This window comes from Scophthalmus maximus, chromosome 17 (assembly GCF_022379125.1).
Source record: "Scophthalmus maximus strain ysfricsl-2021 chromosome 17, ASM2237912v1, whole genome shotgun sequence".
In the NCBI taxonomy this organism is placed as follows: Eukaryota; Metazoa; Chordata; class Actinopteri; order Pleuronectiformes; family Scophthalmidae; genus Scophthalmus; species Scophthalmus maximus.
The window spans coordinates 14,215,415-14,242,046 of record NC_061531.1 but is presented as its reverse complement, the minus strand read 5'-3'; the positions used below and the strand labels follow the sequence as shown (position 1 = coordinate 14,242,046).

Sequence of the window (26,632 nt, the reverse complement as noted above, 5' to 3'; positions counted from 1 at the left end):
CTAGCAAAAATATAAATTAGCTACAGGATATCATGTAGGAAGCGTTAACAGTGGACTACGTTCTAAAAAATCTACCACAAAGAATAAACTCATGTTAAAATGCTTACAAATTAAATGGCAGTTACAAGATACAATATATCCAGGTCTTTTTCTTTATGAGATCTAATGATAGCAAGATCTTCATAAATATCTGTTGAGTTATAAACGCATTGTCGTATTCTGTCTCCAAAGCAGCAAAAGCAAAATCCCAGCTGCTGAATTCTCCTCACGTGTCCCAATGTTGTCGCCCAATCCCATCTCAAGATCACTTGTTTCAAACACCTGAGTAAAAAACAAAAGAAAACGCAGGTTAGGATGCAGGACGGTGGAGACAACTTTGCTTATATATGCTCCTCAGAGTTGCCGTCTACCTTTGGTCTTGGCCTTGACGATGAACTGCTTGCTCTTCTTCTCCAGCGCATTGGAGGCAGTGCAGGTGTAGGTCCCTGGGAGCAGCGAGGAAGAGGTAAGAACTGCTTCATTCTCCATCGTCTCCTGCGTCGGATGGGGGGACTGCCAGCTGTACACAGGAGTGGGATTTCCTGCGGCCCTGCAGTTCAAGGAGATTTCTGCACCCACAGTGAGGTCCACAACTTCGGGTTCAGGACTGAGGAACGTTGGGGGAACTATGGATGAGATCATAGGGATTAGGTCTGCCAGCACTCACATAAGAAAACTTTTTTTTAGGAGAGGGGATCAGCTTCATGACTCACAGTAGACGGACGCATTGAGGGGCTCTGAGGCCACAGTAGGAGGTGGTTGTGGTCCCTCTGGTCCGAGCTCCAGCTCCGCGACACACCTGTACTGCGCTCCATTCTCGGCTTTGGTCGGCGTGACGAGGAGGATAGAGGACACTTGGACAGGCGATGAGGATGTGAGGTCAGAGAAGGAGTGGTTGTAAACCTCGGTCTTCTCTCTGTACCACCTCAGGGTGAGATACTGGACAGGAGCGATATTTTGCACCTCACAGAGGAGCTGGTACTCTTTTCCTTCCACCATGGGGCCAGTGTGGTTCACGGGCCGGATGGAGACACTGTCCGGGGTTTCTAAATGAATGACACACATGGGTTCAGGTCAATCCCAAAAAAGAGGTTCATGCGAGCCACCCAATTTCTACACTGTGCATCAAAGCAAGAGCTTGACTCACTGTAGAGGACAAGGTTGAGTTTCTCCTCACACTGTCTGGGAGCTGTGAAGAACACCCCGTAGCAGATGGGCTCCTCTATCCAGTCGATGAGGCTGTCCACCTTCCACTGGACAGACAGGTCCTGCTGAGTGTGCGAGGCGCTGATGGCCGACTCCCAGCCCAGGACACGCACCGGGCGAGCGGCCTCACAGCTGACCGACACCGGCTCCCCGAAGCCCACCACGACCCTGGAGGGCTTCAGGATGAGCGAGCAGCCTTCACCGGACACTGACACATCCAGGAGCAGCAGCAAACAAGCGTCATTATAGCCTCCGACTCCCCAATGTGTTTGTATTGACTGTGACTAACAGGCTGCATTATGCAACTCAGTTATATAGGGCTGCAACTAACGATTCTTCTCATAATCGATTGATTTGTCGATTATTTTCTCGATAAATCGATTCGTTGCTTGGTCCATAAAATGGTGAAAAATGTCAATCCAAAACTCCAAGACGATGTTTTCTTTTTTTCCACACACCAAATATATTCAGTTTACTGTCACAGAGGAGCAAAGACAATATTCACATTTTAGAAGCTGAAATAAGTGAATTTTTACTTTTTTTTCATAAAAACTACTTGAATCGATTATCAAAATAGTAAGCGCTTAATTGAGTAATCGATTACTAATGGATTAATTGTTGCAGCTCTACTGTTATAACACTTGAGAAGCCCAATTATTTAACCAACAACAGAAGACTGTACAAGGCATGCACATTTAAAAAATATATTTTTATTTTTTCCGAACTGTTAATCCGTCATAATTAGTTGCGGGATATGGTGAAGCCACCGAAACACACACACGGAAAAAACATAGACACAAAGACGTGTTTACACATCGTGCAAATTATGCGAGGAATGTTCTACATAAAAGAAACAATGCTTTAGCTTTGTGTTGCACCTATAGTCGTTATCACATTCATATTTTCACCAACTAGTTCCTTCTTTGCCTTTTCGTTCATTACAACAACTTTATTTTTTGCAGCAAACGATCATCTATACGGCCTGAGCCAAACAAGTGAGGGAGAATAGAAAAAAACATCTCGGCCGCAACCTCTTACCTGAGGAAAACATGCAAAGCGTCAGAATCCATCTGCGAAAGTCGTTTGCCATGTTACTTTTTTCCTGCACAAGAGCCGTCGAATTAAAAGGAAGCGAGCGAGAAGGAAAAATTCCAACTTGAACAAGCCTGGCAACTCTGCAGGGGAGCGATGTTTGAACAAAAGGGCCCCGGTCATCCCAGCTGACTTTGTGGGTGGGGGGCAAAAAGGGAAAGAGGGAAATTTAACAGGTGGCAGTGGCCTCTGAAAAAGAAAAAAAGGAAAAAAAGAAGAAGAAAAAAAAACCCCCCACAGCACAGTGATCTTATAAGTATTTCAGCACCAAAGTATAGACCCCACAATTACTACAGCATCTGTTGCAGTAGGGACGATTCAGACAGTAACACCCACATAAGATTAACACCTATTTTCCATTTTCAATATCTGGAATATTACAGTCTAACCAGAGCAAAATGTGGAAGACAAAAGGTAATAGTTGTCCCATTTGAAGAATAATACATCTCTCAACATCTTTACTATGTAAAGTACCTTAAGATAATGTATGCTGTGATTTGGCGCCATACAAATAAAATTGAATTGGACACAACAATTGGGATGCATTACATTTATGTTATGATCAAGCTGAAGTCATAAAACTACCTCTGAAGCCCAAACTTTGTTTTTCCTCTAAAATCTCTGACCCATGAAAAATCTTCTTGAGGTGTAACTCACATAAATCTAAGTTACACTGGACCATTGACCAAATCTTTTCATATTCCTCCCTAATACTCTTAGGTGTGGATTGGGCCTGAGCATGTCTCCTTGTCGTCACACCGTGACCGTCCGCGGAGAAGAGAGTCTGTTTTCAGTTTTGTACGCCTGCACGTCTCCTGTTGCCTCTGAGCCCCGGTGCCTTGTGAAATCCCAGCGGGCAGAGGACAGCGGTGTTGTGCAGCATGTTGCCTGTAAGACTCACACTGTGACCAGAATGCTGCACTGGATATCAGCTGTGACCGCAACTGCAGTGCGAGCGAGCGAGCAAAGTAATCGGATGCTTTTTGGTGTATTTCTGGGCGAGCACAGCTGGGAATTTTGGACGCACAGATTACAGTACACGCTTGTTTCACTTTGCATACGCTGTCGCTTCCTCCTCGGGCTCAACAGAAATGTGGCTTATGATAGAACTGAAAAAAAGAAAAAGAAAACTCCATGACAAATTGAGCCATATCCAGTGCCAGGTTGTTATAGCAACGCAGTGCATACACAAACAGTGCTTTCTGGCAAAAAAAAAAAATAACAACCTTTAGTGTGGAACGACAGCAGCTGAACATAAAGAACGTGGTTTCACAAAAACAAAATTGGTTCATATGGGGCAGCCAAAAGGCAGGATAACAAATGGTCTCCTTTACATTCACTTTGTTCAGTGCTAATTAGTATGGCAGTCTCAGCGCTGTATAATGTAAGCCAGTTTGAATGAGAGAGGGGGGGATTGACAAAAGGTGGCAGGGAACCATAATAGTCATGAAAGACACTGGTTTGACTTTGCCTCAATCAGTATTCTGCCAAAGGATGTCACGAACAGAGCAGTCGGCTTTATTTAGCATCTGATGTACAAGCACACGTAACGTGTAAAAAAAACTCTTACTTTCCCCCTTTTCAACAGATTCAGCCGTGACAATAATGAGCTTCACGAATGAAAATCACTTTTTAGTTAGAACAGTAGTTTTTACTGGTAAAACTGTAGGATTTAGTGGCTCATATTCGGGGTCATTTCAATAAAAAGCATTACATGAAATTGTAGGCACAACACAGAAAATGGCATGGTCAGTCTCCTCAGTGCAAAAAACGATATACTGTATATTTCAATATTCTAGCGCTTTACCATTGTGTGTGTGTGTGTGTGTGTGTGTGTAAAAAAATAAAATCATATGGTAAAAAATTTTACAGAACACAAAAGTAGCACAACTTGTTCTCATCATATACACCAAAAATGAATAAAATAATCATGATAAGAAAAAGTGTTATTCAAAGCACCATCAAGCAGCTACTGTAGCTGTAGTGTAGGTTATGTTAAGTATGAAGTAAAAAAATTATATTAAAAAAAGGAGAAACAAAATGTACCTGAGTTCATAAAAACATCCATTTGTACTAATGATCTTAGTCTTACGTGCAAAGAATCAACTTTTTGAACCCTTGGGACAGATTTTACAACAATGTGGGTACAGAATATACATCTCATATATAATCTTCTTTCGGATTTGTTTACGTCTCCACCATACAATCCATAATCTATACCAAAACAAAGTGTCTTACACATGTCAAAATTTCATCAACGCCTGGTCGCCAAAGCGCTGGACTCGACTTTAGCATGAAGAGCTTTTCTGCGCTGGAAACAACTTCCTGCAGCTGATGGACACAAGAGGAGTTAGAGCGGCTCGGACTGAGGCTGCATCCACATTACTAGGTTTTAAAACGCATCAATGTTGCCGCGCTTACGCCATGCCGTCCACACACACTCCCGAGTTTCAGTTCCCCTGAAACAGAACGCTGCTCGCTCCGATTTTATTTTGAAAACTCCGGGACTGCGTTGGAGTGTGGACGGGCGAAGAAACGTTTTGGAAACGATGACGCGGTCATCCAGCATTTGCTTCCCGATTGGTTCGTACCGGTCATGATTCGACTTCCAGTGAACAAGGCTAAAAGTTTTATTGTTGTATTTATCGTAGTATTTCCTCTAAGGAAGCATCTCAGTAGACAATCTGCTTCCTGTTTGCACCGGCACGCGCATGCCCAGCGTAACGCGAATGGTCACGTGATACATACGTTTTCAGCTGCGTTAGTGTGGACGGGGATTAAAACGCAGAGTTTATAAATCGAAAACGTAGTAGTTGTGGATGTAGTCTGAACCATACAGTAAAATGTGCAGGCCATGAAACCAAAACAACGGTCTAAAAGAAGCTAGAGTTGGGGCGTTTGATTTGATTCTGTCAGTGTGTTCACATGCGCCCAGGTCAACAGGTTAAAGTCAGACTTTTACTTTTTCGGACAGGAGTGGGAGGGTGGAGGGGAAGATGATCGGATGTGCCGATGATGATGCCCACTGAAGTTAGAACGAAACTGAAACTAGAATTCCAAATTTCCATTGTGGAAAATGTGTCTCACTGTCTGCTGTTAGAAAGAAACTCAGGACGTAACATCGTCTAGAAGAGGTATGGTCATGGTTCATTGGAGGAGAAATCTTACAGATTACCGCCCAGGTTACCTCAGTGCATGCGAACTCACCGATTGACGATCTCCGTACCCGCTTTTCTTGAGTGCGTGATAAAGTAATCTTTGTTAATGCAACCATATTGATTAGGGGAGCTTTGAAAACAGCTGATTAGGTTTTCTTGAATCTACGGCGGCAGTGCAATAGCAGAAGTCCACCAACAGAACATGCAGAAGAGACCATGCCCCAAGCACTTTAAGATACATGTCACTGACCTGTTCACATACACATTAGAAAGTACAGTCATGGTTGAAAAGCCATGCAAAATTTCATTCAAAAAAATTAATACAAAGTCGGCTTCATACAGGTCCAGATGAGGTAGGTTGTCCTCTGAGGTAGTTGCCTTTGTTGGGTGAAAATGTGCCTTCGGGTGACACAAAAAACATACCAGCAAGGAGGAAGGCGACTCCCAGGAACGCAATCACTCCAACTATGGCCGCAAAGGTCGATCGATCCCCTGTAGGAGATGGAAGTTGTTGTTGTTGTTGTTGTTTTTTTTCAATTACTTTCTGTCTCGGCTCATGTGTTCTGACTTTCTGGACTCGCGACCGGAGAGCTGCTGTGTTTGTGATAAACCACACATCCCAAAATGAAAACTAAGACAAAGAAAACAGCTAGTAAAATCCCAGCCGTGGTTCCCGGGCGGCTACCTGATGGAGAACAACAGCATGGAGAAATTATAGAACAATTTCTTGAACCGCAAGACAAATACTGGAGGGAGAAAAAAACCAAAGTGAGAAATGTCATGACTTAGTAACACTATCTTACTTGGTGCCTCGACGACAGTGAAATATTTGGTGGTGTTGCCCTGGGTGTTGGACGCTGTGCAGGTGTAGGTCCCTGGTAACTGAAGCAACCGGGTCAAGATGAGTTGATTCTCACTTTCCTGCTTGACCATCTGTTGTACGGGTTGTGGGCAACGCCAGCTGTACGCCGGCATAGGGTTTCCCGTCGCGTTGCAATTCAAAATCACTTCACCATCGGCGGGAACTTTCAGCGTCTCATTTTCAAGCTCGTCGAAGGTCGGCGGGTCTGAGGACGTGCACATGAGATTAAAGACACGTGAAAATGCACTCAGAGAGAGAGGCGAAGCTCGGCAAATATTGGTTTACGGTTTCTTCGGAGACGGTGTTAAGAACTCACACAGCACAATCACTTCATGGGACTTCGATTGCATCGGGGGAAGCTGGGGTCCCGCTGGCAAAAAGTTGAGCATTGCCTCACACCAGATCCGAGTCCCACTGTCATCTCTGTGGGCGGTCAGCTCACGAACAGATGACACGTTGAGCGGTGACACGCTGGAAACGTTAAATTCGTCAACGGAGAATATCTCATCTCCTTTGTGCCACTGGACGACGAGGTGTCTCGCTGGCGCAACCTCCGCAACGGCACACTGCACGCGATACTTTTGGCCCTCCACCATTGGGCCCGTTGGACTCGGCTGAGGCATCGACACACTGTCGGGTGTTTCTGTGTCACACAAAAAAAAAGTTAAAACCCAAGATCAGCGGCACTAAATGATTAAAAACGACAAGTGACAACGTGAAGAGCTACTTACTATAGACGGTGACTGGCAGGCGTTCTGTGCACTGTTGCCCGTCTGAGAGAGTGACGTAGCACTGTGCATTGATGCTCCAGAGTGCAATAGAGTCCACGTCCAAGGGGAGAGAGGAGACGCCGTTCATAAACCCCGTGCCGCCTTCCGGAGACTCCCAGCCCATTCCCTCGATGTGGTCGGACGATGAGCTGCAGTTGACGGAGAAGGGGTCCCCGTATTCCACCACAACCTTCGGGGGGCTCAGCTCAATTTGACAGCGGGCGCTCACGGGTGATCCTGCGAGCACACGGAATGAATGGGTTATAGGCCACACTGCCAAAACGGTGAAAGAGTACAGACCAGTGTTTTCCACAGCTCCACATAGCTCCGACTGTATTCTGGCCATGTTGTGCAACAGGGGCTACAGTACTTGACTTCAGGTCAAATGAGACGTTCACAGACAGGAAGATAAAACAGACCTTTTAGGTTTTACGCAATAAAACAGCATCCGAACTAACAATAAGGAGGTGCTCTGTCTTTCTTGTACTTCAAACACAAACACACATGACATCTGGAACTTGGAAAAAAACCACCCCGTGTCTGCGGTGACAGCAACAACCGAGCTGCATATGAGATTATATATTCTGGTCACTACAACTCCCTTTCTCTTGTGCCGCTGCTCTTTTACAAACGCGGGATTTGGGATAAATGAATCAGTTACTAAGTTAAAGTCAAACTTAAGTTAGTTGAAGTAAGTAGATGATCTGCAAGTTGCTCAAACGTTATTAAAGCAAAGTCTACGGGGGGGGGGACGAAAGAAATGCGACCATCAGATAAACGAGCAGAGGGACATTGGACAATGGGCGTAGGCCGAAGCGTCGCCGACGCTGTAACGTTCACTGTCCGGACTTGTCACGTTATAGATACAATAAACACTAACTCACCTGTACTCGCTATCAAGCCGCCGAGCACGAAGAGCCACATCATTGTTTCCTCGTCCGTGTGAAAACCACCAGCGATCAAATTAAATATATATATATATATATATTTTTCAAAAAGGACCGCGAGTTGAGGAGGACACTTGTTTTCCAGATCCGTGTCGCTCCCGGTTTCACTTTCACCTGGTGACTCGGATCACATCAGAAAGTCCCGACTGTAAAAACAAAAAAACAAAAAAAGTCTCGTGCTGCAGTTAGGTGCTCCTCGTAAATTCCTGTTTTCGCTCTGGGTCGCTCTGTCGCGTCGCAAGCGAACAGCTCCTGGGCCGTTTCGTGGATGGGGTGGTGGACTTGAACAAGGGTGACTCAAAAACATAGATAATAATTATCTTAGCTTAGTTTAGTTTAACTTAGCATAGAATTAAACTAAACCAGTTTAAGATGGTGGGGGGGGGGGGGGGGGACTCGTAGTCAGAGACAACTGGAAGTGAATCGTCTCGTCTTGTCATTCTTCAAACGTCTTCACTGCCTGGTAAAAACAGATCGGACAGTGATGTTAATGACACAGACTAAGACTGTACATTTCAACACATTCCCCATTCCGGGAAAAAAAAAGTCACTACAGTGACAGTCAAGCTGAAAAACACAAATCAAATCAGCCCCCACGTTGTTTTGAGTTGCGTGTATATACTAAGCATTACGGTAACCGCGCGTAAAAACGTATTTCGGAATAAAAGAGGCGTAATCGTTAATGTATTTGTGTGTTTCTTCTTGGGCGTGTTTCTTCTCCCTTCACACCTGCTATTTCGGTTTGGTCTAAACTGAAAAGTCGGACGGTCAGAGCAGACAGCGCCCTTTACGTGTTTTTTAAGTTGTCCTTTGTCATCTAAATCCAGAAAAGTTAAAAAGTTTGAGTTGTGCTTTATGTAAAAAAATCCTCATCCCCAACCCCCCCCCCCCCCCCCCCCCCCCCCCCCCCCCCCTCCAACAATGGCTGTTCCCCAATCCTCACTTAATTAAAAAAATATTTTGGAGGGAAAGTTGACTTAACCATGACGCTCATGCAACGTTCAAATCAAACTGTTTGTCATCTGGGAACACAGGAATTGCAGTATGAAGCAGCATTCATGTTGCAACAATTGTTTTCAAATGGGGAGCGGGTCACAGGGGAGAAGGAAGTCAAGGGTCAGCATCTTCGGAAAGTGAGGTCTGTTTCCTGTAAGGTAAAAAAAACAACCACAGTGAAGATCTGCAGAATAATGAATATGTTGATATTAGATGTTTATGTTTGTTATCCTTTATCTAATGTCTGTGCTCTGATATTATTGGGCAGCTTCTGATTATAACATTGATGATAATATTATTATTTCAAGACAAGTCTTACTGGTTACTGTCAAATATAGCTTTGCTCGTTACAGCAACCATTACAATATTATATAACAAAGCAATTTGTCTGAAAAGGCACATTTTAATAATAAAATACAGTTTTAACACAAGTCACAAATATTTACAGCAGTATTCACAAATGACATCTCGCAACATACAAATTTCCAAGTCCCCTTTCTTCAATACTTCTTTTTTCCAACTTTACTGTCTCTCATAAATAAATATAAAGGTTTTTGCATTTACATAAAAAATATCCGGAATATACAGTTCAGATAGGCATTAGGCCAAAAGTGCCCACAGTCATTTCATACAAAAGCACAAGTGTGGAAACAAGACAATTTCTCCCTTGGGGCCGGAGCCTGACACGGATTGGCACATCTCCGGGTCAGGCACAGGCACAGGCACGGGGACGGGGACGGGGACGGGGATGGGGACGGGGACGGGCACTACAAACAGAACAGAGAAGTGCAGAGTGAAGGGGCAATGGGCTCAATGATATGCAAACAATGTCTACACATTCAGGAAACCTGGTCTAACATTCACACCTCCAGTATCACACCTTCAGAGGGGCCGACAGTACAGCAGTGCACTTCCTGTCGCAGTCTCTATACACAGAGATCTGAGCTTAATTGTTTACCGGAGCAGAATTCTTTTTAGGATTAGCAAAATCAAGGTAAATGAAAACATTCATAATCATATTAGGCTTAATTTGTACATGTGAAAAACATTAAAAACCAGACGGGGGTCTGTGAAAAATCACAGCCAAATGTTTCTCAGCCCCTTGGCTCCTCCAGTTATTCCTTTCCAGTTAAAAACAGGTAAAAATCCAGTGGTAAAATCAGAAAATGTACATCTCAAGCCGAGGTTGCTCTTTTGCTAATTAGACAATTTCATGAAGGGCGAGATGTTGATTGAATGAATGCAGTAAACAAACGTGAGGATAACAGTGTGTGAAGTTTTGGGGTTATCGAAAAAGACTTTCAGTTCAGTTCAGTCAAGTCCACTCCAATCCAGTCCAGTCCAGTCCAATCCAGTCCAGTCCAGTCCAGTCCAGTCCAGTCCGGTCCGGTCCAGTCCAGTCTAATCCAGTCCAGTCCAGTCCAGTCCAGTCAAGTCAAGTCCAGTCCAGTCCAGTCCAGTCAAATCCAGTCCAGTCCAATCCAGTCCAGTCCAGTCCAGTTCACTCCAGTCCAGTGTGAGGCTGCTGGCTGAGTGTTATTCAGGCTTATAGACACTGTCGATAGATTGTGGTGGCAGAGAGATGCAGCTCATTCAAGAGTGGTCGGCTATTCCCGTCTGTGTCGGGCAACAGACAACACCGCTAAGACAGTTTAGTCATCGGAAACTGCATGTCCCAGCCGTTGTGAGCCACGTTGCCCGTGTGGTTGTTGGGTTTGGGGTTCTTAAGGCTGTAGCGGCGCATCCTGGTGTTCTTGTAGTAAATTGAGTAAATGAAGAGGAAGACGATGGAGATGGCAACGACCGTGACTGCAACAAATCCAGCTATGAGGGGCAGGTAGTCCTCTGCAACAAAAGCAATCAAATAAGCGACGTGTTAATGTTTAAAAAATTCTAATATAATCTTCTCTCTATTTCTGACGAGCAACAATTAACAAGAGAATCCCCCCCCCCCCCCCCTTCATTTCCAGTTGCGCTACTTCTTGCATGCATGTTCACAGATCAAAATTATGAACATAGAAAAAGAGTCAAAAATTTTAACAGAACTTGTGTAACCATCGCAAACAAATCAAACGCTGCCATTTTGAAATACATTTCTATGTCTGGATGGAATCCTTTCTGACTGGCTTTTGATATGCATATCAAAGATGTATTATTATTTTTTATAAATTTATGCTGTCCAGAGCACAATTATATCTACTGGTTATAGCTCAGGAGTGACCATTTTCATTGAAAAGTTGCACTGGTGCTACTTAAAGTAATTTATTAATTTGTGCTACATGACGTTTTTTAAATTAGTCACAGTAAAAATTGTGTGTGTGTGTGTGGGGGGGGGGGGGGCGGGCTACTAAATAATAATTTTCAGATGTTTAATTTATGTAGAGGGGAGAAGAGTTGAATATATTTTAATTGGCCTTCAACCCTCTTCCACTAATCTAGTTTCCCTACTGGGACACTTTAAACAGTACTTCCAGGAATAAGATAGAAGAGGTGCACATCTTATTCTAAAAAAAAAGTGCAGAATGAGAGTTTTAATTGTTACCCTTTAAAATCACTTCGACCACGTAAAAGACGGAGTCCACTTCGTTGGTTGCAGTGCAGTTGTAGATGCCCGCCTCAGACACGGTGAGCGTGTCTTCGGACACCCGGGGCAATTTGTCTGGGCTGTAGAGCCACTGGATCTTCGGAGGCGGCTGACCGTCGGCTTCACAGGTCAGCTCCTCCGGATAACCTCGGAACACCGGGATCCTCTTTGGAAGCTTTTTGCTGTTGATGGCGGGCTTATCTGAGGAGACCAATGAGGGATTACGGTATGTTTTTACAGAAGTGAAATGAAGTGCGAATGTGTTAGTTGGGTGAAGAGTCACTAATTGAGTTGGTGTGCTGACGTTGATAGAACGTCCTTCATCACCCCTCATCTTATCCCAGGACTGCGGAGCAGCAAATGTAAACGTGAACTCACAGTGGACGGTGACGTTGAAGGGGCCGGACATCACGTTCGGAGGGGGCTGCGGTCCCTCGGCTCCCAGGTCCATCTGGGCCACGCAACTGAACTCGGCTCCGCTGTGCGTCCTGTTCAGAGGGATGCTGATGGTGGACGACACATTGAGCGGAGATCTGATCTCACCGATGTCGCAGTTGGTGCCGTTCTCAGGCAGACAGCCGGTCACTCGCAGTGGGCCTGATGGACAAATGAACATTAAAAGTAAGAAAAAAAGGTAGACGGCGTTTCATTCTTGCTGCCTTGTGTTTTGCATCTGTGCTACATCACCATAAAGTGTCCCCTGACGGTTGCTCAGTTGGTTGCGGTTTGCAAATTTACCACCAGATGCCGCCCGGAAAATTACAAAAAGTACACACTGGGGCTTTAAAGGAACGTGTGTGCCAAGCCTTTTATGCAACACACTAATTTTAAATCAAGGTGCAGCGCATTTCTTGTCCTCTCTGAGTGCCGATGAGGTAAAACAAAGTGCGAAAACACTAATGCAAATCAGAGAAACCTTGGTGACGTGTCACGTCAGACTGGTGACAAACACATTATCATTTCCATAAACTTCTCCAACAACACACAGTACAAGTGCAAATGCTTTTTAAATGAATCATACTGGTTGTTTACTGAGCAACATCTGCTTAATAAGGGGAAATGAAACATAACATGAGGAATAAGTTGACATTTCAGTCAGCCATTTAAAATAATCCTCAGCTTCTCATCTCATGAGTCTGTGTGGTGTCTTGCAGCCGTTACGTCTGCGTCGCTGTTTTTATTTCAGCGTATCATCTGCTTCATCCGCTTTTGAAATGCACCGGTTGACTTTTTTTTCTTGACCTCACAGCGACGGCAAAGAGTAAGTGTAAACAGAGATACCCCCACCTCCGATAAGATGTTCCAGGGTGTCATTTCCTTGATACCACCGCACGACGAGGTTCTGCGCAGGGGCAACACTGATAATGTCACACCGCAGCTGGAGCACACTGCCCTCCACCAATTGGCTCACAGCGTCATGGACAGGACGGATAAGGATGTTGTCTGGTGTTTCTACAGTGGTCATGGAAAAACCCCAAAAAACAGGATTAAATCGGGATTCAAAGTTGATGACGAGGAAAGGGCCATGAATAAATTATGAGTACATACTGTAGAGGGTGAAGTCTAAAGATTTGTTGCACTCTCCCATTCCCCAAAATGTCGCCGTGCAAACGGGCCTCGCGTCCCAGTCTTCACGGGTGTCAGCGCTCCAGCTTTCATTGAAAGTCACGAAGCCCCGCACATCCCACCCGTGTGTTTTTTCTTTGACGTTCCCGGCGGCGGCGGCGGACGTCAGTCTGCAGGCTGCATTCTGGCTCGGCCCGCGGTAGCGGAGCACCATCCGGTCCGGGGTTATTTCGATAGGGCATTCTTGCTTGGCACCTGGAGCGATGGGAGGGGGGGGGATAAAATGTTATTCCAAGTCCAAGTCTGTACACCCATCCATTCTCTTAACACAACATTTCCACGGCCAGTACTGTGGTTCAATAGGGTTGAAAGGGCCACAGATCTGTAAAACAAAAGAAGGCAGATTGAGCTCAGGAAGGATATACCCCTCCCTTAGGAAACTGCACTTTGCTGCCCAGCATTCTTTGTCCTGGACATTTTGCATCACACAACTCCTTCCCAACAATCAAACACACAACCAGTAGCCTCTATGCTATTTTTTTCAGAACTCAAGTATAATCGAGAGAGAGATGGTCAGGATGTGAGGGGGGTTTCAGATTAGATTAGACTCCCTGTGCAAACACAGAAGACACACTGTAATCCACCAAATAGGGAACGCGTATTTATAAGTTTGTTCCACATTCAGAGCACATATACAACATGAATATGACTCATTACATTGTGATTTGGGAGTTACAGCTCCTATGCAGCCTGGACACATGAACAAGGCCAACAACAACAAACAACAACGACAACAACAACAACAACAACAACAACAACAACACTTTTTGTTATACATCTATTAAAGTCCCCATCGAAATCCGAAACCGACGGTCTGTAACTCTTCCAGCTTCCCCACTCACTCGTGTCGATCCCGTGCGAGAGCGACAGCAGCGCCAGGACGAGCGAGAGACGCAGGCGACGAGAGTTGAAATCCTTCATTGGAATAAAGGCTCAAGAGGATTCACCCCCCTCGACAGCTTCCCGTCGTCTTCGTCGTCTTCTTCTTCTTCGTCTTCTTCTTCTTCTTCTTCCTCGTCTTCTTCTTCTTCTTCTTCTTCTCGGCTCCTCGGCCACTTGTTGACTTGTTGGGAACAATGGGGGCTAAGCTAAAAAAAAAAAAAAGTTATGGCTTCTCTCGCTGCACGGACTCAGCGTGTTGCTCTGCTGCCCACCGCCGGCTCCGCATCACCGGGGAGGGACCTGGGGAGGAGCCCCCCCCCACCCCGGCTCGCACACGCGCACGCGCACACACACCATTTGTAACTGTAAAAGTATCTAGATATGCAAAGTTAGCAACAATGTAAAAATTTGGCCCCAGGACACTTATTTGTAATAAAAATATAAACCCAACAGACTGATAGATACATTTGACAAGAGTTTAAGTATATTTTTGGGGCATAAGGTTGTAATATTGTAATATTTCCTTTTGCTTTTTAAAAAATATTCTGCTATCCACTTTGCTGCTGTGACACCCAACTGTTCCCAGTTGGGGTCACATATAAAGGATTATCTGATTTTATCTTATTACAGAAATAACATTTTAGTAATTTAATAGGAAAAAAAAAAAGATGTTTCGAAGATTTTTTTTTTTTACTGGAAATTCCCTCCTCCACAAAAGAGTCGCTTGTAGGATCACACATTGCACACACGAAATCCTCAAGTGCTTTTTTCAGTCATAAAGTCTGAACGACATGAATGGCTCCACGAAATTCCACAGCAATCCATCCAACGGTTGTTGAGATGTTGTACTGGAGGTCTGACAGAAATATTATGCTATGGTATTATACTATACATACGGATCCACAGCACCGTGATTATCTTTCTAATGCAGAGCTGCGACAGTTAATCAAATTAATCGATTAGTTATCGATGACTAAATTGATCTACAACCGTTTTGATATGATTTATCGGTTTGTCAAGTAGTTTTTATGGGAAAAAAATCGATATTCTCCGATTTCAGCTTCTTAAATGTGAATATTTTCTGGTTTTTCAGTCGACTAAATGTTTTTTGGTACGTGGACAAAACAAAACATCATCTTGGTGGTTTGGGAAAACACGATTTTCACCATTTTATGGACCAAACAACTAATCGATTAAACAAGAAAACAATCGACAGATTAATCGATTGTGAAAATAATCAGCCCGTCGCTTTAATGCAAAAGATGCATTGGCCTTACCTTTTACGGTGACCCTGGCCGTTTTGTGGACACCTCCCACATGATTGGAGGCGTGACACCTGTAGGAGCCCATGTTGTCCGCAGTAGCGTTGTGGATGAGCAGCCTGGTCACTCCGTCTTCATTTTCCTCTGCCACATTGGCCGTCTGGTAATACTCCCAGAAATATGTTGGTCGCGGTTTGCCCCCGGAGGAGCACTTCAGCAACACAGAGGAACCAACCTCGACCTCAGAGTCTTCCAGCTCAACTATCGGTGACGGTGCGTCTGCGGACAATTTGATCCAATACGGGGTCAGAGAGAAAGCACAGAATGACCAATGCTGAACATAAGTATTTAAGATTTTTGTATCTATAAAACTTACATAGGACATCAAACTCCACCGTCACGTTGACACTGGACACGTTGTTCGAAGCTGTGACCACGTACTCCCCCGCATCACCTCTGTCCGGGTTCTTTGGAAGGTCCACCTCCTCACCGTCTTTGTACCACGTCGTCTCGGGTTTGGGAAAACCCTCGACAGTGCAGGTCAGGTTGTTGGGTGTGTTCTCCAGCGCCGTGTACCAGCTTGGACAACTCAGCTCTGGTCCATCTGAAAGCAAAAATTAATTCCCCCACTGATAAATTATGATACTTTCTACTTGTAAATGTATCTGACAGTTATAGTTACTTTCTGAAGATGTTGCATGCAAAAGACGTACGTGTGATATTATCATACATCACTGAGTATCTAGCACCCTAATTGTAGCTATAGGCCCATGATTTACTAGTGCAAAAGTATAAACTCTAGTAGGAGTTATGACCAAAACGAAAAAGAGTCTTTACAACAAAAGTTACACTCAAGCTGAATTGAACTTTTGATTATATAGTAGTAGAACTGCCATAAACGTGGCACTCACACATCACAAAAACCTGGAGTTTCCGTTTGACCGAGGAAGCGCCTTCAGCTTCGACGACGTACTGCCCTGTGTCGTTCCGGCTCAGGGGGATGCTCGGGTCTATCCGCCGTCCATCTTTCATCCATTTGACCGAGGGGGTGGGATTTCCTTCCACCAGATAATGACTCTTCAAAGTTCCCCCTTCCAGCAAGTTAAGGGCTACGCTTTTTATGTCTGGCCCATCTATACAGAAGCAAAAAAAAAAATCATCTTTATACTATTTCACGTTAGAGAAAATCGTGGCTTGGGAACTGACTGGAATATTGGTGTTTTAGAAATGCGTGGTGCTTATTATAGTCAAGTGAGAATCAATCAATTCATTGTTTGGTCTGTGGAGCATCAAATACCAGTTAGAAACACAAAATACTTACAGTGAACTGTGACACTATGCTCTGCCGACGACACATTGAGTCGCGGCCCCTCTGGCCCCAGGTCCATTTGTGCCTCGCACCTGAACGTGGCTCCGTTGTCTCGTCTGGTTGGTGTCAAGCTGTAGACCGACGGCTGGTCCGTGGGTTTCTTACTGCCATTGTCAAAAGTGTCTCTACTGATCGGTGAATCTCCTTTGTACCACGTGACGGTGAGATGTTGCACAGGTGCGACGTTGTGGACGAGACACGTGATGTTGTACTCGTGGCCTTCTCTCATCACACCGTCGGGGCCGCTGCTGGAGCCGATGCTGATGTTCTCCGGGAACGCTGGTGGAGGAAGTGGAAGTTACGAGACAAGGTCACAGTAGCGGCCCATCCTTGTGCTGCGTAAAGCGAGACTTACTGTAAAGGACGACTTTGGGTTTCCTGGAGCACTGTTCATTTGGCATGTTTAGGAAGCAAGAGGGGGAGATGGGCCAGTCCGTTAGATTCTCCACAGTCCAAGTCAAATGTTGGACATTGTACTCCAGGCTGCGGCCGCCCTGCGTGGCCTCCCAGCCCATTCCGCCGTGCTGGATCTCCGACGTGCTGCAGTTCACCGACACCGGGTCTCCATATCGCACCACAACACTGGGGGGGCTCAACTCAATGGGACAGGAGGCGTGCACACCTACAGCGTGGCAGTGCAGGTACACGTGTGTTATATTTGCATACTTGAAACATTTCACTGTTTCCTAGTCAGCGCTAGTTATCAAATCAAAGAGGTTGAGAAATTCTGTCTTTAATCAAACTATTTTAACTCATTTTTAAAAATATTTTTTCAATTTTTTCAATCAATATTATTTCCCTTACTTACTATAATGCCCGTCTTACTCAAGGGTCAGTGAATTGACAGCATTTTGTCTACACAATATTTTCTATTCACAGGAAATATCTATGTTATTTTTTTTCTAAAGGGAAACAAGTTGTTCTTCCAGTGTCAGTTGAGATAACAACAGCCAAATCACCCAAAAGTCTCTCTGTCTAATTCAGTAAGAAATACGGTAAAGTGTTCCATGATCTCATATGGTCAGTTACTTTCACTGATGTCTTGCACTACCAACGCTCACACGATGCCAAAGCAAAGCTGGTCAACTGTGACCGCCTGCTGGCAAAAATAACAACATCCACTGTAGTTTAAAGAGCTGCTACGAGACTGGTCACTTTATCTGTGCTGTCCAATTTGGTACTTTCCCCCAATTATATAAAAACTAGCTTTTAGAGAATCCCCACGATGAGATAATTACACACAACCTTTCTTAGGAGACCAGTTTGCTCTGGATCTCTCTCTCTCTCTCTCTCTCTCGACATATGATACTACTCCCTTCTGGTTAAAACTAAGTTCTGTTCCTTTGGCATCCAACAAACCTATTGTTGTTCATGCTGATAATCTCACGCTTCTTGCATCGAGGACGAAGAAGAAGAAGAATATAAAGACAATACATATATATGTAAATATATATATATATGCGATTTTATATTTATGCCCTTTTATCAATTGCCCAGTTAATCCTTAACATATGTCCCCTGGGGGAGGGGGGATGAATGAGAGGAACACATGCATCAGGACAATGTTCATTCCGACAGAAAGCAGATCAAGCCTACCTGTCGCAGTGAGAACGAGCCCCACGAGAAGTCGGACGAAGGGTCTACTCTCACTCATTTGACTGGAACAATGTCTCCTCTGTCGTTTGTTCCAGCTCCGCTCGGCTCCTCTCCTCCTCTGGTAGCCGATGACGCGCATCAAGAGGAGAGAGAGGGAGATATACTGTCCAAGCAACACACTGACACCTATGCTCTCTCTCTCTCTCTCTCTCTCTCTCTCCCTCTCACACACACACACTCCCACATGGTGGTTGGTGTGTGGGGCACATTCATGAGTCAGGCGCTGTTACACATAGCCTGGCAGTTACAGTGTTAATACACAGAGATACTGTAGATTGGTTTGAGATTGAAACCACCATGTAAGGGCTACATCATCACGTTGAGCCACTTTACACTTTCTCAATTACATAAAGTCTTTTTAAATATGTCTTTCTTTTTTTTTGTGTAATGACCACATGGATGTGAGGAAAAAGCTATGACTATAAGCCATCATTCATTAATGGTTTTCAACTGATCTATTTCACGACTGCGTTTACATATATTACTTATAATGTCACGTTACTCACTAACAAACCTAGTAATCAAACAAATATTGTGACATTGCCAATCAGACCAATATATCTGAGACATATTACACTGTATGGAATGGTTCTGAAATGTAAGGAAACAGAACACGTTTTATGGCTCAGCTGAAGCATAATGTGAATCTTAACTATGAAAGATTCAATTCACGATTCAAGTCCATTTTACTGCAAAAGTACGTACGCACTTCAAATCTAAATGTACATTTGTTGAAACAGATATTTACACAAAGCAATGCTTCTTTTAAAAGAGATGACAGTGACAGTATCGAGTTCCTTTTCTCAAACTGACTGAACTGTTTGCTGTGCTAGAAGGCTCCAATGTGCCCACACTTTAAGGTCACCAGGGAATAGATTCACTCCCACACACACACACGCACATTTCGAGATAGATTGTGTGTTTTCAGCTCCACCAGGTCCGTGCTTGCATATTTTAGACAGAATATTCGTGGAAATCAGTTTTTCTATCACTTCTGGGTCATTGGTATAGTTTTATTGTAAAATAAACATGTTGGCTCATTGCCTGAGAACATTCCTGTGTCAACAAAGCACTCTGACTCTCAGGAAGACGCCTGTTTAAACCCTGGAATTTCCACTCTACACAGCAGCCTGTCACATCCTGCTTTTGGTTTCAGATTTCACAAGTACAGGATATGCATGATTTTAATGAAAGGAAAAAGGGTTATTTGAAATCGGGATGCATTTACCCTGAAACACTGATGCGATGGATGCAGGAATATGAACGACGAGTCGCTTCAGGGGGGAGAATTTGAGCGGTACGCGTCTCCAGCGATGAATAACACATCTGGAGGCCGAAACACTGACACCACTTTCACACCAAAATTACCCGTGTAGACCCGGGGTTTTTAAACGCAGGTCGGCCCGCCACCCGGGTGTGACGTTCACATCAATGCCGATCGGAGGTGAGTCCAATGATTACCTGGGTCTATTCTAGAGTCATTTGACCCGCGGCTGAATGCCGATTAAACGTTTTCACACTGCAGAAAACGCCGTGTGTCAGCGGGTTTGATCAGGTTTTTTGGCCAGTGTTAAGGGGGCTTGAGTTTGCAGGAAGGCAGAGATAGTGCTGGGACATCCCCCCCCTGTGCTCCTGTGACCCAGAGAAACGGTGAAGAGGAACAGAATGAGGGTTTTGTTGCTGAGAGAATAAACAGCTGCACACAGCAAGTTGCCTTTAATCCAGCCGGGGTCAGAGGTTATTTGAACAGTCCATCAGGTGGGAGCAGAAGGAGGAGATAGAAGACGACGCGGAACAAGGGAGGCCCTGAAATACAAACAGGGGGCTTTGGTTAGGAAAACAAGCATTGAGATTCCAGTCATGTTGCTGAAACACTCCCTATTCAAAAAAAAAAATAAAAATAACAGAGGGGAGTACACAAGCGCCACTCTCCATTCTCAAGCCAAGAGGTTTTTTAAACAGTGTCAGCGTTTCACAGTAACAAAGAAAATTAAAATTATACAAAGCGCCGTTCGAACTGAACTGAAACCACACGTGTGTGGCGACACTTCCCGCTGACGACCTCCGAGAGCCTCGTCAGCCGCCTCCAAAGCATTTCCTGATCACTTGGATTCAACGTGCTCAGGTGATTAGACGAGTAAAGATACTGTGAGTGTGGTGATAATGTGACAGTGTTGTAGTCACTTTTAAGTTTTTACTTTGTTTATACAGAAGAGTCGCCAACACAGAGGAATCTCAAAGACAATGGACACGACTCCATTCACCTTTAATAAACATGTCTCCGTCCTCTTAAATAAAAAGATTCATTAATCTTGCCGCAGTAGACAGTTACAGTTAGAAAAATCCCCTTGACAAGAAAGAGGAAATAAAACCACAAAATGATGAGAAACTGAGCGAATGTCATTGAACTGATTCTTGGTAAACAGCGCTGGCTGCTCACGAGGATGTTCCACGGACACGACAGGATACACAGACGCCTGTTGACATGAATGAGCTAACTGGACAAATAATCTCAGGGACTCAAGGTGCCAAGGAACATCGACACTTTAAACCGTTTCCTTTAGGAAACGACTGTGGATGTAGGACAGTTGCAAAAGACGAGGGTTGAACATTCGGCCCTATGTAATGGAATGAGCCCAGACCCGGTACAGTCCAGTGACTCATGACTCGTCAGGGACGCTGATAGAGTGACCTTGTACTGTCAAGGGGGGGGGGGGGAAACCCCACATCAGCTGTGGTGTCCAGATGCTGTTTCTCACCCACTGCGTCCTGAAACAGAGAGGGCATTTAATGTTCAACCAGTAGAATGATATAAGAGACGTTCACTTTGAGACAATATGAGTGTTTTCCGTTTTCTGTGATGTGATCATGAAAAAATGCATGGGTCGAAACAGAGATCCCTCTGTGCCCACAGACTCTTCCAGGCTCTGCTGGCATTTGAAGCCATTTTCTTTATCGCGAGAAACGATCCCCACTGGCCGGCCAGACAATTCGGCCCCTAGTTTGATGTAACCAGCTCCGAGAAGTGCAAGATGAGTCCGACAGCTCATCTTCAGCTTGCTGCGAAAGAGGATCTCTTGCTCAGCAGATTAAGACAATTCACTTTCCCGACTTTGGCAGAAGTTCTTAAGAATTTCAGAGTAAAACCAGATCCAGCATGCTGTTACGCAAAGGAATCCATTTGTCTTCATATCCTAATGTAGTCGGACTTTGGTTTCAACACACTTTCCTTCATTTCTGTGCGGACCCCGCACTGCACAGCCTCCCCTCCGAGAGTCAACACTCTGCATACCACAATGTTGAGAGAGAAGATGAATTCCCCTGCCAAGGACTGCATTCTTCCCTCGATCATTAAACTCAGCACAGTTCATTTTTGGAACGCATGTTTGCTTTTGCAAAGGGGACTGCAAACATCGACGGTATCTCTGTTCCTCCTTTGATAGGATTCCAGAACATTTGCAAACTTCCGGACGCTCCCTTGTGTGAACCTTTTGTGTGGGAGCATGTAATGATTTCATTACTGCAGTAAAAAACACAACCTCACTTATTTGTGGTCAAATGTACTTACAATCTATAGTAGCGATGTGCAAAATTTGTACATGAGCAAATATTTCCTCTGCCAGGGTAGACCAGGTACACCCTTTCACAGGTCACCAGCCCATCACAGCCATTGTACAGAGAGAAAACAATATTAATACAAATATACTTTACCATGCCAGTGGCTCTGTGAGGCTGCACAGACGCCAAAACACTGAAAATCGATCGACGATTACCATGTTCACCATCCCAGTTTAGTCTGTTACTATCTCAAGTACAGTTGACACAGACCTGTGAGTCATTTGTTTTATAAGTATTCAATCATAGTTTTGGACAAAATTGCACATTTTTGACCGGGTGATAATGGTCTATAGAAAGTCAAGGGGTCAGAACAACAATTCCAAGAATGTTTGAAACGAAATTTGTTCCACTCCATCCAGTAAATGTTTATGTACTTCACGTGATGAGTGAGTATTCTGACCTGGCGACTGTACAGGAAGTCAAGGTGTAATTCCAGGATTTGTCCTCTATAGGCACCGTGCATGACAGTGCCAAATATTACCCTCCAGTGCAGGGTTGGAGGGTGTCCAGCCTCCAATGGGCCCTGTGAGACAAATTCAATAAATTAATCAACCAACCAACCAATCAATCAATCAATCAGGAGAAGCAGTTTCGCCATCACAATAGAGGGATGAGTGTCATAGGTGTTCAGCTATTCAGCGTGGGCCTCGAAGGATGTTATAAAGATTTGCCAGGAAGAAGGTTTCTCCTGCTCCAGAGCATGGTACCTGAAGGAACCAGATAACAGACAGGAAATATATGATTTACTTTGGACAATTGGAAGGGGTCCACAAATAAACAGGACGAGTGTTAAAAATCAGAGCGAGAGGCAGGAGTCGTGCCAAAGACTTTCACAGAATGGAAAACTCATTTCCCCGATCCCATCTGTTCTGCTTACTGGAACCCCTGTGCAATTCTCCCACCAGATTAAAAATCCAGGTCCCTTCGCTTTCGGTTTCTGACTGCACTGCATCAGTTTACTTGAAATGATCCACTAATTCAACTTCTTCTTCACCTTTTCTCACTGACAAATACATCCTGTGTATGTGTTAAGTAGATTTTGATCTGTGCCTTCCATTGTAAAGTTAGCACGAAAGTTGCTGGCCCGAATCCCTCTCTGTCTGTTATAATTCACCCCACCTTTTCCCGTCCACTGCTCCCAGTAACCCCCGTCTTCTTTTAAATGCAACGGCTCTCTTCAGTTGGAAATGAAGTCCTGCTGGCCATTGAGAGGCGCCTTTCACAGTAATTGCATTGTTTTGTCATGTTGTTTCATACGGGGAGGCTCACTCCTGCAGAGCTGCGTCGTCGCCAAGAACAATCTCCCCCGGCCCCTTTGCTCGCCTGTCTACCAAAAACAATTACATCCAGCCAGAAATTCCCAGTTGTTGGGGGAGGATGAATAGCCCCCTGAAGTCTTTACAAAACAGGACACATTTTTGATGTGCCAGAGAAGTGACTCATTTTATTTTGGAAATCAGTATTTTTTTTAACTTCTTTTTTAAAGGACACCCCCATGCCTGGTTTAGGGGTCTGCATGGTGGGTGGGGGGGGGACAAAGACCTCAGACAGAAGCTCATTTAGTGTCTTTTAACTAATTGTTTGTTTTAACTGTCGAAGAAAACAAAAAAGAGACAAGAAATATATAACCAATAAGCGTTCTTTCGAACTTGCAACTTGTTTTATCCTGGGAGAAAAAACGGGGTTTAGGAGGGGCGTGTTCCGAGTGGAGAGGTGAGAGATGATGTCATGCATTCTGAGAGTAATAAACTGCAAATGTTTTTTCCAGTTGAATGAGAAGACACTCCTACATCATCTGGGTCAGACGTCCCCCCCAAACTGTTTGCAGGAAATCCTCCAAACTAGCAACTGCTCACGAGGTCAAATGCATCTGCATCACGTGTGAATGTTTTATCTTCTGGCTCTTTCAGGAGAATCTTTTTGTCCTGTTGTATCTTAAGCTGCAGGAGCCACGGCCTGGCAGTCACAAAGGAAGTCATTGATCTCTGGCTCCCCCGCGTGTCGACTTCAACAAAGTGATCCTTCATAAAATCACCGCCCACCATTTCAAATGTGGGCACATCTGAAATGTACAATAACACATAGTGACAATTAATAAAGGGATCACACGATAATGCCCATAATCGTTTGATGTATCAATACTTGTAGTTTTCTTTTAAGGACTGAACACGGAGGCTGCACCCCATCATGGTCAGTCACCACTAGATAGCAGCATAGTGTCAAATCATCAATTTCATCTCCTCTGGCTGTGCAAAGATTTGTTGGGCGGACAAGTTTCTTTTTTTTCTTTTGGTAGAGCTGGAGGTGGGGGCTTCTGCAAACAGTCGGATATCATATGGATATGGGAAACCTCAGCAGTGGCAACCACAGCGACCACATACGCTCACTCTGAGGCCATAACAAAGCCTGTGGGAAAACCCAATTAGAAAAGGTCAAAGTCAACTGTTTGGAAATGTGGAATTCCCTGTTACTCATATTTAATTTGAATCAATCAATGCATGAGGCGGGGTTGAAGAGAGAAGCTCACCGAGGCTCACAGGCCCAAGCTTGTCCTTTTCACCGCGATCATAAGGAGAAGGCGCATAAAAACACTGTTGACACGTAAACGGCAGATGTTGCAAGTCAACCTTCTGGCATACGTTTGGCAGGAAATGTGATTCAAAGGCTGATTGTGTGATGCATCACGTACGGCAGCCCCGTGAACTCTGGTAACATTTTAGTTTGGTTTGGTCTGACTTTTTGTGGTCGTGTTGTATAGATACAGGGACAGATAAATAGTTTTTTTTCCCCCCTTTAGTAACTTCACGAGTTTGTCATTAAATTTTATCACCTTGTAGAATATAGTGGTGGGTGAACGTCACATTTGAAACGTCGTATTTTAGTGTTTCAGAAGAGGCTTTTATGATTTCATTGAGAATGTTTGGCATGCCATAACACAAGTAATGTTACAGCTTTTAGAAAAAATGAATGTGAAAGATTCTTTCGAGCCCAACGAGGCACCTGTGAGACTTTCAAGGCGCCTCTCTTTCAAACGTGCACGCGCCATCGTCCTCCATTATGTGGCGAGCGGCTGGGGCTCGGCCAGCGGTGGAGCTGTTACAGAGATTATTGGTTTTTAATGTAGGCAGATAAACCACAAAACTGACAATTTCTCGGACCTTTCAAATGGTAACAGGGTAATCCCCTGTTTGTACGAGACTTTAAACACTGAGCTTCGCTGTCTTTCTGTGGTTTAATTTTAACTTGTTTGTTTTGGGCCATCTCCAATATGTGCTGCAGATGGACACTTTCTCACAGAGCTCCGCAGCCTGGAGCTTTTCCCTACCCTCTCCAGCTCGCTCTCCCGTCTCTGTTGTTGTACCGTCTCGCTTAAAATGTCCCTTTGCCCCGGCAATGCTGGTGCATGTCAGACGGCCCTGTCCGTGCTACCCTGTAAGTCGCCCAGAGAAACACCCTTAAAAAAACCATCTCTTTGGAAATGTGTCACTGACAGTTGCATTTCATCACAACAGCCGCCGCAAAACTCCAGAGCAAATAAGTATTAGTAAGCAGTCTTTACAGCAGCCAGATGAGCTGCAGCGCTGGTTTTAAAGAGGACATTAGCATTTTAAGAAACATCGCCCGAGGGATTTGGGCTGTCTACCATGTCCTGAGGCATTTTAGTGTCTACACGGAGAAACAGATAAGGCCCTGATGATTGGCCTTTTACAGATTGATAGAGCACAGCTTGGGACATAGTAGAAAAAAATAAATCTGAGACTGTGACACAAGATCATTTAGTGAGGGTCACCGAGAGGGAAGGGGGGGTGACGGTAACACTAGCCATCTCTTGAGAGTATAGCCATTGATTTTATTCACACTGGAACATCAGAGAACAAGAAATACTTAGGGGAAAGAAGAGAAACTCTGGCTGGATCGCAAATAAACAGATGAAGAACAACCTCTGGGGGCAGCTGACATGAGATACCCAAAGGCCCAACCCAGGGATGTAGACAAATGAAACCTAATAGTATTTACCACCACTGCCCATCTGGACAGAGAGCAGCTGCGGAGGACTTTGTTCTCCTGTTTTGCGAGCGCACCTTCTTTTCTCAAATGCTAGCAGGCCGTCTTTCCAAACCACACCCATGCTCCAGTCCCCGCGCAGCTTTTCGCTTGAGACCCTGCTGATCAGCGCAAAGAGAGGACGGATCAGCGATTACCCCATGAAAGGGAAAGGATGCCGAGGTGCTTTTTGTAGGCTCAGTAGGAGCTTGAAAGGTCTTATGACCCCACAACCCCTCAAACCCCCCCCCCCCCCCCACTTCTCCCCCCTCAGCGGCCTCCTGATCACCATTAACACTATGCGAGAGGGGTACCGGCATCCAAGGTTTGAGCAGGAGAGTACAGCATCTTGACATCTGGAAGGCATTAAACGCTGTTGCTGCCTGAGGGTGAAACACAGGGAGAAGATGACTGTGGAGTGAGTGTGTGTGTGCGTGTGTTTTGACCAAGCTGTGTGTGTGTGTGTTTTATGGAGAGCGAGTTAATTGCATTGTTGTGTGAGAGTTAGGGTATGAAAGCGT

The 26,632-nt window shown here is 44.7% G+C and overlaps 1 protein-coding gene and 1 long non-coding RNA gene across 2 annotated transcripts; both read right to left on the bottom strand.

The window, feature by feature from the left end:
• Positions 1-162: 162 nt before the first annotated feature.
• icam3 (intercellular adhesion molecule 3) lies at positions 163-18,573 on the bottom strand. The gene is made up of 22 exons (XM_047328178.1): positions 18,390-18,573; positions 17,149-17,415; positions 16,746-17,072; positions 16,336-16,557; positions 15,801-16,028; positions 15,440-15,703; positions 13,203-13,475; positions 12,942-13,106; positions 12,033-12,251; positions 11,613-11,855; positions 10,714-10,915; positions 8,804-8,826; positions 8,012-8,203; positions 7,089-7,364; positions 6,674-7,000; positions 6,299-6,562; positions 5,832-5,987; positions 2,284-2,505; positions 1,187-1,453; positions 753-1,085; positions 411-665; positions 163-321 (listed from the first exon to the last, which is right to left on the bottom strand). The coding sequence occupies exons 1-22, from the start codon at positions 18,526-18,528 to the stop codon at positions 314-316; spliced, it is 4,872 nt and encodes a 1,623-aa protein (XP_047184134.1). The 5' UTR covers positions 18,529-18,573; the 3' UTR covers positions 163-313.
• A 2,107-nt stretch (positions 18,574-20,680) lies between these two features.
• LOC118288821 lies at positions 20,681-23,444 on the bottom strand. Its single transcript, XR_004785928.2, has 3 exons — positions 23,187-23,444; positions 22,468-22,774; positions 20,681-21,218 (listed from the first exon to the last, which is right to left on the bottom strand). It is a non-coding gene; the product is annotated as an uncharacterized LOC118288821 (long non-coding RNA).
• Positions 23,445-26,632: the final 3,188 nt, after the last annotated feature.